The sequence below is a fragment of the Micropterus salmoides genome, unplaced genomic scaffold, assembly GCF_014851395.1.
Source record: "Micropterus salmoides isolate LMB-PRFRI ecotype aquatic unplaced genomic scaffold, ASM1485139v1 Ms_hic_scaffold_17, whole genome shotgun sequence".
Lineage (NCBI taxonomy): Eukaryota > Metazoa > Chordata > Actinopteri > Centrarchiformes > Centrarchidae > Micropterus > Micropterus salmoides.
Window position 1 is genome coordinate 4,525,268 of NW_024040817.1, and position 15,553 is coordinate 4,540,820.

At 45.6% G+C, this 15,553-nt stretch overlaps 2 gene segments (V, D, J or C); one reads left to right on the forward strand and one right to left on the reverse strand.

The window, feature by feature from the left end:
• Positions 1–7,189: 7,189 nt before the first annotated feature.
• Positions 7,190–7,727, reverse strand: LOC119907546. The segment is given in 2 exon segments: positions 7,190–7,566; positions 7,664–7,727. Coding segments are annotated over 2 exon segments (393 nt in total).
• A 357-nt stretch (positions 7,728–8,084) lies between these two features.
• LOC119907706 lies at positions 8,085–8,561 on the forward strand (the record flags this gene model as incomplete). The annotated part of the segment is given in 2 exon segments: positions 8,085–8,095; positions 8,273–8,561. Coding segments are annotated over 2 exon segments (300 nt in total), but the record flags the coding sequence as incomplete, so codon positions are not given.
• Between the last annotated feature and the right edge of the window lie 6,992 nt (positions 8,562–15,553).

A 15,553-nucleotide genomic window follows, 5' to 3' on the forward strand; every position in this document is an offset into this window, starting at 1 on the left:
TTGTACGACGTTGTATCACTGTGTGAACGGTGTGCTGTAACCCTGCTGACAGTAGAAACTCCTGAATCTTCAGCCTGAACTCCACTGATGGTCAGAGTGAAGTCAGTCCCAGATCCACTTCCACTAAAACGATCTGGAACTCCAGACTGACGGGCTGTAGCTCGATAAATCAGGAGTTTAGGAGCTTCCAGGTTTCTGAAGGTACCAGCTGAGCCAGCTGTAACCATAACTATAAAACCTGTACTGGTTTTACATTTGAGAGAGACAGCCTGTCCTGGAACAACAGACTGAGATCCAGGAGACTGAGTCAGGATGATTTGTCCTGATGAACCTGGAAAAGATGAAAAAGAGGAGAAGGGTTATTGAGACAAATCCAGCTTGGAGAAAGATGATCAGCATCCAAACAGAAGAGTCTCATTTCTTTAAGATGGAGAACAGATGGAAGAAGGTAAATGCTGCTTGTTTCAGTGTTTCTCCATCACAGCAGAACATCATTGTGGTGAAGCTGGTTGCATCCTGAAGCAAAGTTTTCAGAAGAGAGTCTCACCTGAACAAGGAGCCCCAGGGTGGCCAGCAGTAGAATTAGTGACATCATCATTGTGCTGCCGGCGTGTCAGTGGCTCTGAAAGGCCTGGACAGCCACTGATCAACACTGGCCTCTTAACGGCTGGGAGCAGAGAGGCAGGACAGATATGCAAACACACAGAGTCAGTGAACTGTAGCTGTCCTCAACATATCATGCTGTTTCCTCCTCACTGCTGGGACAGCTGCCTGTTTAAAACATCCTCATGCAGATTAACACAAACCAGTATGCTATACAGTAACTGACAAGTAATCTTTTTACACAAGGAAATTATGTTGTTCATCATTTAATTAACTAAGAATTATTATGATAATACTGTTTTTTATAAGAGAGATCTGGGAGAATTCGTAAAACACGAGACCCTTTAAATCTTGTAGAAGTCCTGAGATTATTCATGGATTTTATGACATTAGACTTCACGTGCTGCCATAATCAAGTCAAGTCACTTTATTTAACATTGCACATATAAAAAAACAGGAGTTCACCTAAAGTGCTTTACAGGTACTCAATACACAAAATTACAAGTGTACGGTTAAAATCAAAATCAAAGAAACTAAAAGGAAATAAATAAGAACAACGTCAGGTTAAAATGGTGCAAGAGAACGATTAAAATAATACAATGTGGGCCTGATAAAGACTATTGGGTCAGAATCTAGGTAAAAGCCAAAAAACAAAATGTAGATCTTTAAATTAGATTTGAAGATCTCCATGGTGGGGCAGGACTTAACGTTGGACGGGAAACTATTCCAAAGCCTGGTCACCTTTAGTTAGTAGTAAGGTGTTGTTGTGAGGATGACCTAAGTGACCCAGGCACAGAGTATGTACTTAGCATATCATTCATAAACACAAGAACTCCATCCTGCTCGTTTGGGTCTGCACTAACCTGCCTCTGCACTTGGGCAATCCTGACAATAATGTATTGTGGAGCTAAACTATTGAAGGCTTCAAAAACAAAATCATTTTGTGCATCTGGTATGTAAAACTGTGTGTCATCCGCATAACATTGATACAAATCATTGTACTTCTGAAAGATAGTGCCAAGGGTAAGCATAAAACCTTGAGGGATGCCACATTTAATAGCAGTAAGAATTATTCTCTCAGGTAGGGGGTAAACCAACACTGTGAGAAGGATGTCATTATGTACCTTAACAGAGCAGAGTCAGTAGTAGAAGTTCTCTAAAAACCAGTTTGGAATTTGTCAAAGATGTTTAATGTGTTCAGGTACGAGGAGGACCACTTTTTCTAAAACGTTGGAAATAAATGTTAGCTTGGAGATGAGCCTGTAGTTTTTATCACTGGAGTCAAGGGTAGGTTTCCATAAAAGGGGTTGCAGAATTGCATGTTTAAAACTGGAGGGAACAACACCCTTGGTTAAGGAACTGCTAATTATCACCTGAATAAGACTTGAGTCAAACGTCCTTGACTTGACAGAATATTGTCTAAGGGACAGCAGGGATTCATAAGCATGACCACCTCCAGCAGCTGTGAAGATAGCACAGATGGAAACTGTTGTGTAAATTACAGTGCCCTCTACATAGACTGCAGAGATAGTTACCCTCTGTGTCACAGTGTTAAACTGATTCAGTCCTTATCTGTCAGGCAGACGTGATGTTGTCTCACTTGGTCACATTCATCAGCAACAGCCAGTTATAAACTCGGTGTCCCACAAGACTCAATCTCTGCTGGCTTTACATGCTGCATTTGCTTTATAGCAGGAGACATGGAATTCATTCACATTACACTTATTCATTTAGCTGACGCTTTTATCCAAAGCGAGTTACAATTGCTATATGGGTCAGAGGTCGCACACCTCTGAAGCGCAACTAACACTAAGTGTCTTGCTCAGGGACACACTGGTAGATGTGTCACAGTGGGGAACCTGGGTCTCTCACACCAAAGGCATGTGTCTTATCCACTGTTCCATCACCACCCCATATCATTTGTATATGTATGTAGATGATAAACACCTGTTCATTTTTTTAATCACAAAATTACCTCTGCCTGGTCAATAAACATGTACATTTCTATGTTAATTATACATATTATCACAAATTCCAGCAGCTGAACAGAGATGAGACTGAGAAAGTTGAGATTCCTCTATATGCATAAACCACCATGAAGGGAAATGGGACTTTTTATCAGGTTGCAAAACAGTTGGAGCCTTTTTCTTTTTGGTAACAACAGTGAGTGAGTAAAGGGTTAAAGTGCTTTCCATCTAGAGACACAGAACTTACATGTAAAAAGATTACCTATGAAAGACGACTTTGAAGTAAAACATTATGTGATTAACTAATGTTATGATGATATTGATATTGAACAATAGAATTGCCTAAATCAGTTTTAATCATAATACTGCATTTAAAGCGCAAGTTGTAGACACTTTCTTTACCAAGGATAGAATTTACTAGGTATAGTGTGTTTAACGTCTTTAAAGGTTCTTAGTTGTTCTAGCCAAATAAATGAACAAATCCTTGTGGCCTATTTTCCTGGCCACTAAATATTGTTATAGCAACCATACCAAGTGTACTGACCAATGAGTGGAGAGCTGCCGTTAACGGACGTGGCTGTTGTGGTATCTGGCTGTAGGGCTGTTCAGTCAGGTGCTATTTCAGAGTAGGCAGTATAGGCATCCTGATAGGGGTGCAACGGATCAAAAAACTCGGATCAGAGTCACGGATCGGATCATTCTTCGGATCAGCAGGACAAATAAACATAAGTTTTGTCTTTTCATTTATGAACACTTTTTATATTTTTTATTTAATAATTTAAATCAACTTAATACGATATAACTTTGCACCAGACAACATTAGCAACTACTCGGCATTAGCCGGCGAGCTAACGCTATCTAACTTGAGCCAACTGAAACAGAAAATCAAAATGTTTTACATGTTTTATAATAATCTTAGCTTAACTGTCCAATTGGATGAAAGCCAACTCCGGGTCTGTTTTTATACTCAAAACAAAGCGGAGGTTTCTCCATGATTCAAAAGCCCTGCCGATGTTGATCCGTGTTTTCGTTCAAAGTCGATCCGATTCACATTTGGCCTGACGAGCTTCAGCAGATAAAGGTTTTTGTTGGTTTTTATCCATATGTGGAGTTTGTGTTGGAGTCTGTGTTGTGCTGGGAGCAGGTCGTTTCTTAGTGTTACCAGACTCCATGTCGTAAGTTGCAGTGTCGTCGAGTGCAGTAGATAAAGCGAGAGGCTCGGGAGCGCGCATGCAGGTGTCAGTCACTGGATTTTGCGGAAAATCCGAGCCGTAGCCTTCAAATAGGAATAGGAATACTTGCCTTCAGAGTTAATAGCCAAACCCGGCAAGTGGATCATTTTAATGTCAGATTACAACCCCTTCACACACAGGCAATAACAAAAGGATTAATTTTAGTAGAAAAACTACATATAGTCCCTTTAAAGTGCACAAGGCATATTATCTTCTTTTTAACATAATTAATGAAAAACAACTTAAAGTGCAACATAAAAAGGCATATCTCCTTCCTTTAAACATGGATAGTGAAATAAGCCTATGTCCACATCATCAAAGAAAAAGAAAGAAAGCAAAGCATACCTGAGCTTATAATTTCAAATTCTTTTTCAAAAAGACAAGGATGTCTACATGTGTGGGGAGAGTGTGGACCTCTTTGCAGTCACTGCGTCCCCTGCTGTTGAGAACACTCTCTTGGAAGGAACTGAAGAGCCTGGCACAGCGAGATAGCATCTTGCCATCTTGGCAATATGAGGGTATTTACACTCATTGCCATTATTACTGAAAATAAAAAATGTATTTAGATTTAAATTGATCATTTTTCAATAATACTCTTTTTCTTTACCTCATCAGTCTTCAGTGCCCGGACTGCTCACAATCTCAGTGGTGAGGTCACTGTATGTCCTCTGGCGTAGGGCAGGGTCCATGTGAGACAGGGACTTGAACCTCGGATCCAGGGCAGTAGATCTGTGAAGGTAGTCCTGTAGAGTAGGGGGTGAAGTTTATCTGGGCTTCAGGTCCTCTCTAATGGCAGTCTTGACATCTCGAGTGATGGCGCTGTCTTCCACACTTGGAGCAATGGATTGTAGAATCCTTGTTTTCAGCGGCAGGATCGTTGACACAGATGGTGAAGTTTCAGTGCTCAGCAGAGATGTAACAGTTTTGAGGGGTTTAAGCACCTGGAGGACCTCCTCTACCACTCTCACATCATCATCAGACAGGGTGATGATGTCTTTGACATTTTTCGTCAGTGCAGAGTATATAGCTGCCTGCTGCTCCAGATAACGCTCTAACACATCATAAGTGGAGTTCCACCTTGTTGGGACATCATGTATGAGCTTATGAGTAGGCAGCTTTAGCATTTGTTGCTTTGTCTTAAGCACATGAGCAGCTGTTGTGCTTCGGTGGAAGTAGGAAACCACTTTCCTGATCCTCCCAAGGAGGCGGTCCATCCTATTGACTGAGATTCCCTTCTGTGATGCCAAATTCACTACATGTGCAAAGCACGCTATCCGTGGACCCAGTCCTGCCTCATTCACTGCATTTATTTGATTTGTGGCATTATCAGTTGTGACTGGGATATTAGTACTGGGCCTCTTTATCTTCCATTCCTCCACTGCTTGTGTCAGTACCTGCGCAAGATGAGTGTGACTCTCGTAGAGGGGGCGTGTCTGCAGCACCGGACTTCTCATCTCCCAGTCTGCTGTGATGAAGTGAGCGGTTATCGTCACATAGCTCTCCACATAGCTCTCCGTTCCCTGGACGTCCACCCGTCTGTCGTTACAGACGACAGAGGATGCTCGGGATAGTTCATCCACAACTTTTTTCTTCTCCTACTCATAAAGATCTGGCACAATCTTTTCGCTGAAGTGGGTGAGCGACCGGATGTCGTAACGTGGCTCAAGCACTTTCAGCATGTGTTTAAAGCCATGCTACGACTCCTGCACGTGACAGCTGGTGTGGGTGCTTTTAGTTAGTTTTAATCTTTGGGTGAATGTGGTGTGTTTTGGTTTTTGTCTGTCTGATCATCTCGCTCCGTTGCTTTTGGCCTTCCTGGTTTGGTGTCGTCTCCTCACCTGACTGCAAGCACTTTCAACACACCTGACCATCATCTACTCATTCAGCCTCCCTTCAAAGACCCAGGCATCACATCCAGTCCCTGCTGCATTGTTAAGTCATACTATTATGTCTACCACAACGTACTATTACCAGCTTACTTGCCAGACACCAGTAACTCTGTGAGCTTTTCTGTCTGCCTTGTTTGCTTGCCAGCCGGCCTTCACATTCAGCCACAATTTGTTCTGGATCATCTCTCCCTGGCATGTGCCTCATTAATCAGCCAGCTCACAATGACTCAAGAAAGCCTGGACCTTCACCCAAAACCCCAGCCCCACCCACCTGCCTGCTCCCTGAACTCACATTCTAACCTGCCTGTTTAATAAACCTCCTTAAACCTGACCTGTTTGTCTCAATCTACTTTTGGGTCCAGCCAGATTCCTGACAAGTAATCAGCATTATTGCTTCCTGTTATTTCAAACTTTTAAATTTCTGGTCTAAACTGTGGTCCTTTCCAATTTTACAATGTTATTAAAGACTATAGGGGCGGCTGTGGCTCAGGGGGTAGAGCGGGTTGCTCGTTAATGGGAAGTTCAGCGGTTCAATTCCCGGCTCCTCCAGGCTTCATGTCGATGTTGGACAAGATACTGAACCCTGAATTGCCCCTGGTGGCTGTTCCACCATTGTGTGAATGTGATGTAGTGTCAAAGCAATGAGTGGTGAAAAGACTAGAAAGGTGCTTTACAAATACGGAGCATTACATTTACTGTTTTATTTTCTTGAAAAGTTATATTTGTACCTTCATGAATATCCCTCCTCTGAAGCCTCATTACAGTTAAGATACAAGAATAAATCACGTCCAACTTTCCACAGAGTTTGTACAATTCAGAGGGGAAAAAAGACAAAATCTCATGGGGGACTTGTGCAGCACTACAGAGCGTTTCACTAATGTCAGTGCACATTTCAGGCAGACAGGCACATAATGAATCAGCCAGCATGGCAGTAAAATCAGGTGTGAACATTTTAAATGATAGGTAATAAATCTAAGTAGACACTTTTAATGAGATCAAATCTCAGAAGTTATTAGTTGGTTGAACCGAAATGGTTTCTTTATTCCAAAACTGTCTCTCAACTTACAGACAGCTGTTATGATGAGTTTATAAATCTGAAGTGTGAGGTGACATATGAGGCATATGATACACAAACAGGTTGTTCAGTGACATGTACTGTATGAACTGTGGCCCAGAATCCATTATGTTTCTGAGCGTCAGTGTTTCTGCCACAGAAAACATTTGTTGCATTGCAGATATGGAGCTTCAGTGTCCTGAGATTTCAGTGTGATGTGTGGACGTTGATGTTTGATATATTGTGAATTTGGTTTGTGTCTCTACATCAGTGGAGCTGACTCTGCTGCTGTTTGAACTTCAGGAGGAAAACTGGTGGAGACGCAATGAGCATCAGAAATCGTGTGTGTGTGTGTGTGTGTGTGTGTGTGTGTGTGTCCTCAGTGAACTGTATCAGTCTCTGCAGTAGCTTCCAGCTGCAGCAGTCAGTACAGTTTCTGTTCAGTCTGACTGAGGGAGGTTTTTGTACGACGCTTTTTCACTGTGTGAACAGATACTGGCTGTTGATATAATAATGAGCCTGACAGTAGTAAACTGCTGCATCTTCAGCCTGAACTCCACTGATGGTCAGAGTGAAGTCAACTCCATTCCCTGCTCCACTTCCACTGAATCTGGAGGAGATTCCAGAAAATCTGTCTGATATTCTGTAGATCAGAAGATTAGGAGCTTCTCCAGTTTTCTGATGGTACCAGGCCAGGAAATATTGTGAACCAGAGTAGTGACGAGCTGCTGGACTGGATTTACAGTCAATAGAGACAGTCTGACCCAGCTGCACTGATTTGGCTGCTGGCTGAGTCACGACAAGATTTTGTCCAACAGACCCTGAGGAGAGAGAAGAAACACTGGACATGAGATGGTGAGGTGAAACTCAGCTACACTCCAAATGATTTTCACATCACAGAAAAATGATTTTCCTCACCCTGAGTGAAGCAGAGGAGAGTCCAGATGAGGACGGAGACCAAAGTCATGTTTTTGATGAGGAGGATTTCTGTGGCTTCTGTTGTCATGAAGGACAGCTGTCAGTCATCCAGTGTTCAACTCTCAGGACTATAAAGTCTCCCAGAGCACTGGAGCATGGTGCTGCTGATGCAAAGTGGCTCTCTATGGAAATGCTCTGACTGACTCCAACAGGGACTTGGATTACTCTGATGATGCTGCTTCTCAATGGATCAATACGTTTACCAGAGGATTGATTAGGAATGTGTCAGTGATCATTTTTATGGACATTTGCTTTGATGACTGCAGAAAGATTTTCTTTTACAACATCTTCTGTCTGCTTTCATTTCATTCTAGAGGGATCAATTTGACTTTCACACCAATGGAACAATATATACGTAAAAATGGGATCTCAGTAACTTTTGCCCTTTTGACAGTTTTGACAGTAAATATGTTTTTTGTATTTCCAAATTTAAAACCTGGTTGTTTTATTTCCAGTGCAGTTTGATATCTTTCAGCTCATATGAGGACTCTTTCTGTGCTGATATGCATGAGAGGTTTCTTAAAGGAAGTGAAACAATGTGTGAGTGAGTGACTGGTGGAGCAGAAACCAGCTGTATGGTCCCCGTCCTCTAAGCCAATTGGTTCTTCTCCTAGGTGATGCCCGTCCCACCCTGACGGTGCTGCCCCCCTCCAGCGAGGAGCTGCAGCAGGGGAAGGCCACGCTCATGTGCCTGGCCAACAAGGGCTTCCCCTCAGACTGGAGTCTGGCCTGGAAGGTGGACGGCAGCAGCAGCAGCAGCAGCAGCAGCAGCTGGGAGGAGAGCAGGAGCCCCGGGGTGCTGCAGAAGGACGGCCACTACAGCTGGAGCAGCACCCTGAGGCTCTCTGCAGACCAGTGGAGGAAGGTGGGCTCTGTGACCTGTGAGGCCACCCAGGGCTCCCAGACTCCGCTCTCAGAGACACTGAGGAGAGAGACCAGTGTTCCCAGTCCTGACCTGACTCACTGGGACTCTGCTACTGGTTTTCCTCTGTTCCTGCTCTCACTCTGCACTCTGGAACTGTCTCTCTCTTTTATTTGACATCTTTCAACAGCAAGATTTACTAGCTTGTTGCACTGTTTCAATATTATTTCAGTGTTTCCAGATAATAAAGACCTTTTCATCCAATCAGCTGTTTTCATGTTTATTATCATCAAAGTGTCTTAATAAATGTTCTCTTGATGGTGTCAGTGACTGTGTTACATCCAGAGAAAATCTTGACAAACATTAGGAAGATTATTTAATGTATAGCCTTAAATACTGTATAATAAAGAGTTTTTACACTCAAACAAAACTCCCTTCTACATTTTCATTATTTAGTACAAACCAGTGAAATCCAGTATTTGTTCCGATCAATTAAAATACTTTCATGACTGTAAAACCTTTTATCTGTTATAATCATTACAGATTTGTCTGTAATAATAAATCTTTGGAACAAAACCAAAAGGTAGGAAAATTTCAATGAAAAGTCATATAATCATGTCTTATTACTGAATAACATTTGTTAAAGACTCTCTAATATGATAATAGTTTAGGTGTTCCCAAATAATATGCATTCTTCTTGAAATATAACTAGTATGAAAAATATTTTATAGATCTGAAATAAAAAGTAGTGTATCATCGGCATAGTTACAAAATTAGTGTGATCTTCAAATGTAAAGCTGGAAATATTTACATACGGCTTCTGCTGAAGAGCTCAACCACAAGACAAATGAAAATAATGAAAAAGGGAAACAATCTAATTATTCTTACAGTTCATAAATCATTTTTGGATTCAACCGTAAAATACATTTGTTCGCCGGAACACTTGTTCACTATTTCAAAATAAAGACACAAACTCTGGCACATTAGTTTTGATAACGTGGCCATGTTGCTCTCCGGTTCTGATTTGAGTTTGTGGAGGAGGAAGCTGTGGGGAATTTACATCTCCTGTACCATCGATCTTTGCAAAGCTCAGAATGTTCAGCTTTTGTTGACCTTGTCAGAAATGTGTAAATTCAGTCATTTGTTTATTACTGGTCAAGGTGGTGTTGTACTGCATTACATTATTTTGTTTTTAATGATTTGTCCTTCTATTTACAGACAGGAAGGTGTCAGAATATTAGAAACACCTGATCATCATAAAAGTGGACTTTATCCACCTTTAAACTATTAATGTCTATAAACAAATATGTATTTGGAGGAGGAGTCAGATGAGCCATGCATCGACACTCCTGTTGCTCTTGTCACAGTCACAGAGGACACTGCAGATCCAGTTCATTTCAGTCCTGCAAGTATTTCTATTGTTGTGGAAGACGATGTTGTGATGAGTGATATCCCTAACTTGGCTGATGCATTTGCATTGTTGTTTGGGTTAATGTATGCATTGCATTTGAACTATCCCAAGAAACTCATTCACACTTTCACATTCATCCAGAAAATCCTAATGGGTCTTGATGATGGTAAACCACTTAAACCCTGCCTACTGAGTCTCAAAAATGACCTGTTAATGAAAGAGTAGGCTAACTTAAGAGTAGTGTTTACACATGTATTTTCTTGTCTGCATGTTGATGTGTTTTGGGGGTTCCCAGTATGGTAACTTTATAGTATGTTGTTGAACACAATGTTACTCAAAGCATTTGAAACCGTTTACATATGGCAGATTATGTCTTGCCCACCAAATCTTTTAATTTACTTTTTTTTGTATATTTTTTTATTCCATTTTCACTTTGATTGCTGTTACTAATGCTGTTTTAATAAGCATTTATTTTCATACTTTTTATATTAAGCACTTTGCTTAGTTCCTGATGATCTTGTTCCTGTTTAATATGTAGAGATACATATGTACACAAAACACACACACACACACACACACACACACACACACACAGAGACACACACACACAGACACACACACACACACACACACACACACAGAGACACACACACACACACACACACACACAGAGACACACACACACACACACACACAGACAAATGCACAACCATACACTAAAACATACATATTTGCTGTGTCCATGTAGGTTTGTAACTAAATATTTTAAGAAATTTCACTGCTTAACAGGCTTACAGCTTTTGGGTAGGTGGTGAAACTGTGACTTGAGTCACATGGTTAGACACCTGAGCTAGAACAGAGTTTTAACTGTTGACTGCTGTTGATGTTCTGACATGTTTGTATAAAAATTAAGACTGAATAAAAGAAAAAAGAAAATGTACAGCTGAAGTAATTTTTTTTTTTGTAGTTTTAACTTGTAAATTTCATTAGCTTGTGGGTTATACACAAGCATATTTTTTTAGTACCATTGGATCAAAATAATGAAGTATGGAGAAACAAAAAATGTGCGGGTGTTAAACAATATTTTTAAGCATAGTGCACTTAAAAAAATTAAGTTACTTACCTTTAAATGTTTAAGTTTGATTAGATTGTAACTTTTAAAAAAATCTTACTCAAACATTTAAAGGTAAGTAACTTAATATTTTTCAGTTAGATTTTTTTAAAAGTTACAATCTAATCAAACTTAAACATTTAAAGGTAAGTAACTTAATTTTTTAAGTTTGATTAGATTGTAACTTTTAAAAAAATCTAACTTAAAAATATTAAGTTACTTACCTCAAAAGTTATTATGTAATCAGTTTCTACAAAAGTTTTGAGTACTATGAACTTATTGGGGTTTACAGTGTAAGGTGTGACGGAATAACCGGAGGAGTATAAAGCACACCTGTACACACTCATCATTAGCTTAAACTATGAAGCAGGTGCTTCAGGCGGGGAGAGAGGTGCGGCGGGCCGACGCAGTCTCTCGTTCCCCTTCTCGGGGAACTGCGTCGGTCACGACACTATGGGAACGAGATACCCACTAAACCGTGCCGAAAACCCCGCCTGCCCCTGTGTGCAATAAAGTGGCACGACTAAGAGGAGAGCGCACGAGTGCCAGGTGCCGAAGGAAGGTCAAGACTGTAAAACCGAATGAATGTGTGCGGAGTGGCCCAGCCAGCCGCTAAACAACATCCTGCAAGAGGCCCCGGAAAGGAGGGCTCGAGAGGCCGCCTTGCCTCTGGTAGAATGAGCCCTCACAGCCACAGGTGAAGGCAAACCGCGCACCTGATAGGCCAGGGAAATAGTCTGAACAATCCAGTTGCTAATAGTATGTTTGGATGCAGGGAGCCCGGCCCTGGGAGACCCAAAACACACTAGCAGCTGGTCAGCCTTCCTCCAATGGGAGGACCTCAGAGTGTAAATACTCAGTGCTCTGACAGGGCACTGAGTATTGCGGGGAACAGAGAGCGCTTGGAGATCCCCCACCCTCCTCAGAGAGGTGATAGCAAGGAGAAAGGCCATCTTGAGGGTCAAGTGCTTAGCCTCAGCTGACTCCAGGGGTTTGAAGGGGGCCTCAGCCACCGCCCCAAGAACCACTGTCAGATCCCAAGTGGGAACCTTGGACCGAGTCGCAGGTCTCATCCTCCGGGCACCACGGAGGAAACGTACAACCAAGGGAAGTTTCCCCAAGGACCCCTCCCTCAGAGGGGTGTGGAAAATAGCTGCCACGTACACCTTGAGGGTGGAAGGGGAAAGACCAGCAGAGAACCGGTCCTGGAGGAACTCAAGTACCTGAACCACCGGGCAGGTAACAGGGTCCACCGACCGCTCCCTACACCAAGTGGAGAAAACACTCCACTTCAGGCCGTACATCCTCCGTGTGGACGGGGCCCTGGAGCTCAGGAGGGTCTCGACTGCTCCGGCTGTTAGACCCGCCTCTAGGTACTGTGCCCCCTCAGGGGCCAGACCCACAGTCGCCATATGGCGGGGCAAGGGTGAAGAACCCGGCCCTGCGCCTGGGACAGCAGGTCTCTCCTCAGAGGGACCCGCCACGGCGGGCCGTCCAGGAGCGACATGATGTCCGAGAACCACACCCGGGTTGGCCAGAACAGGGCTACGAGCAGTAGGCCGACATTGTCCTGGCGGACCCGCTCCAGAACCCCGGGAGCAGAGCGACTGGGGGAAAAGCGTACAGACGTAGCCTCGGCCACGAATGTATCATGGCGTCCAGACCCAACGGGCCTGGAGGAACGAGAGAAACCATAGCGGGCAGTGCGTAGTCTCTTGAGACGCAAACAGATCCACGTCTATGGGGCCGAACTCTTCGCACAAGAGCTCCACCACTTCGGGGTGAAGTCTCCATTCCCCGGGCCTCAGCCCCTGCCTCGACAGCAGGTCTGCTCCCTGATTCTGCGTCCCGGGGAGATACATCGCCCTGAGTGATAGTAACCTCTGCTGGGACCTCAGGAGGATCTGACGCGCCAGTCTGTCCAGAGGGCGCGCGCAGACCGCCCTGGTGAATCAGATAGGCCACCACCGCTGTGTTGTTCTCCTCGGAATGAACCAGGATGTGGTGGCCTTGGAGATCGGGCAGGAAACCCCTTAGAGCCTGGAACACCGCCAACATCTCGAGACAGTTGATATGCCACTCGGATCGATGCACCTGCCAGGATCCCCTTGCAAAGCGGCCGTCCATGACCGCGCCCCAGCCCGTGAGGGAGGCGTCTGTCGAAATAACCAGCCGGCGACAAGACCCTCCCAGCACGGGCCCCTGGGACAGGAACCAAGTTTCCTTCCAAACTGATAGGGAACGAAGACACTTGTGCGTAACCCAAATCAGACGGAGAGGATTTCCCCTCGGGGAAAAACCCTTGTTCCTTAGCCACCACTGCAGGGGTCTCATGTGCAGCAGTCCAGATGGTATTACGCTGGACGCAGCCGCCAGGAGACCCAACATTCGTTGAAAGTGTTTCATAGTGATGGCGTGGCCTAACTTCACCCCTTTCACGGCAGCCAATATGGTGTCGACACGTGCCGGAGACAATTGTGCCCGCATCGTTGTCGAATCCCATGCAACCCCTAGGAACGTAGCCCGTTGGGTGGGCGCCAGCACGCTCTTCTTTGCGTTGAGCCTCAGCCCTAAACGCCGCAGACGAGCCAGAACGACATCTCGATGCCGAACCGCCAACTCTTGAGACTGGGCTAGGATGAGCCAGTCGTCGATGAAGTTGAAATCCGGATGCCCCGGAGCCTCAGCGGGGCCAGTGCTGCATCTATACACTTGGTGAATGTGCAAGGGGAAAGTGCCAGGCCGAATGGAAGAACCCGATACTGGTAAGCCACACCCCCGAAGGCAAACCTCAGGAACTTCCTGTGAGAAGGACGGATGGAGACCTGGAAATAGGCGTCCTTTAGATCTATCGTGACGAACCAATCCTCAGATTGTATGTGCGTCACGGTGGCGGGGATGATGAGCATCTTTAACCTGAATCTCCTCAGAGACCGGTTAGAACCCGCAGATCCAAAATAGGGCACGCAGCCCTCTGTCCTTCTTGGGGACTATGAAGTACCGGCTGTAGAACCGGCGTCTCTGTCTGGGTGGGAGACACGTTCCACGGCCCCTTTCCTCAGCAGAGTACGAACTTCCTGTCCCAACACCGGACCTTGCTCCGGGCGGACCACAGTCCAAACAACCCCCCTCTCTTCTGTTGAATTTGGAGGGCGGGTTTTGAACTGTAGTCGATACCCATCTATGGCAGTGCGCAGGACCCACGGAGAAATGTTCGTCAGGCTCCGCCAAGCCTCTGCAAAGTCTGCCAACGGAACCAGCCCCTCGGGGCTGGTGGTCGGTGTCTCGTGTGATCTTCTGGTGGACCCCTGAAGCCCCAGAACGGCAGGGGAGAGCCGCCGAAGATCCACGGTGAGTGAGTCGGGATCCCGTCCGCCTGCAGACCCTCGGGGCAGGCAGTACGGCGCGGACTCGATGGTGGCAGGTGCGTCCTGAACGTGTAAACGGCAGGATAACATCACCTGTTGCCACGGCGGAGGGGACCTCGGTCGGCCTCCGGGGGGGGTGGGGGTGGGGGTGCGGGAGGGGAGAAAGACTCCCCTACCCCGGTCTTCCCTGAGCTCCGTCGGGACTGGATGACGGTCCTCAGATCGCGTCTCTCAGACGGCTGAGGGTGAGAGCGCCGTCTCGCTGCCCCAGCTCCTCGGGGGGGGTCCCCGAGAAGCGTTACTCTGCTTCCTCTCCTCTCCGTAGGAGCTCGTAGAGGGAAGAGACCTACGCCTGGCAGCCTCAGCTGCCTTGGGTCCAGACCGGCGAGGGAGGTACTGGCGGAACGCTTCGCACTGCGTCTAACGCTTCGTGGTTCTGCGAAGCTCCGCCAGATCTTCCTCGGAGGGACCCCCCTCTGAACCATCTCCTGTAGCAGGTTGGCTTGGTAGGCTTGAAGCACCGTGGTGTGCAAGCTCGCACCTGCCTGGCCCGCTGCCATGTACGCCTTCCCCACAAGCGTGGATGTGGTGCGACATGGTTTGGATGGTAACGCCGGCTTCTCCAGGGAGGACGCAAGTCGAGGGGAGAGATAGCTCGCAAGCTCATCCTCCACCCGAGGCATCCTCCCATAACCACGGTCCCTAACCCCCATCACATTACTGTAGTTCAGTGATCGGGGTGTGGAAAGCCATGTAGAGAAGGGTCTGCCCCATGATTTACTCAGTTCATCATGTAAATCAGGAAAGAATGGCAGAGACCGGCGTGGAGGTGGCGTGTGGTGCTTAAGAAACCTTTCATCAAGCTACCACTAGCCTGTGGTGTCTGCTCCTCCTGTGGCCAGTTGATGTTGAGCTTAGCCACGGCTCTAGTCACCACCTCCAGCAGCACGTCATATTCGGGCGTTGCTAGATGACGCCGCCCTGACACCCGGAAGTCATCGTCCACTGCGCTGAGCACGTCCGCCTCCTCGGAGTCGGATTGCTGCAGCGTCTCCGGATCCAAACCGCGAGCGGGAGA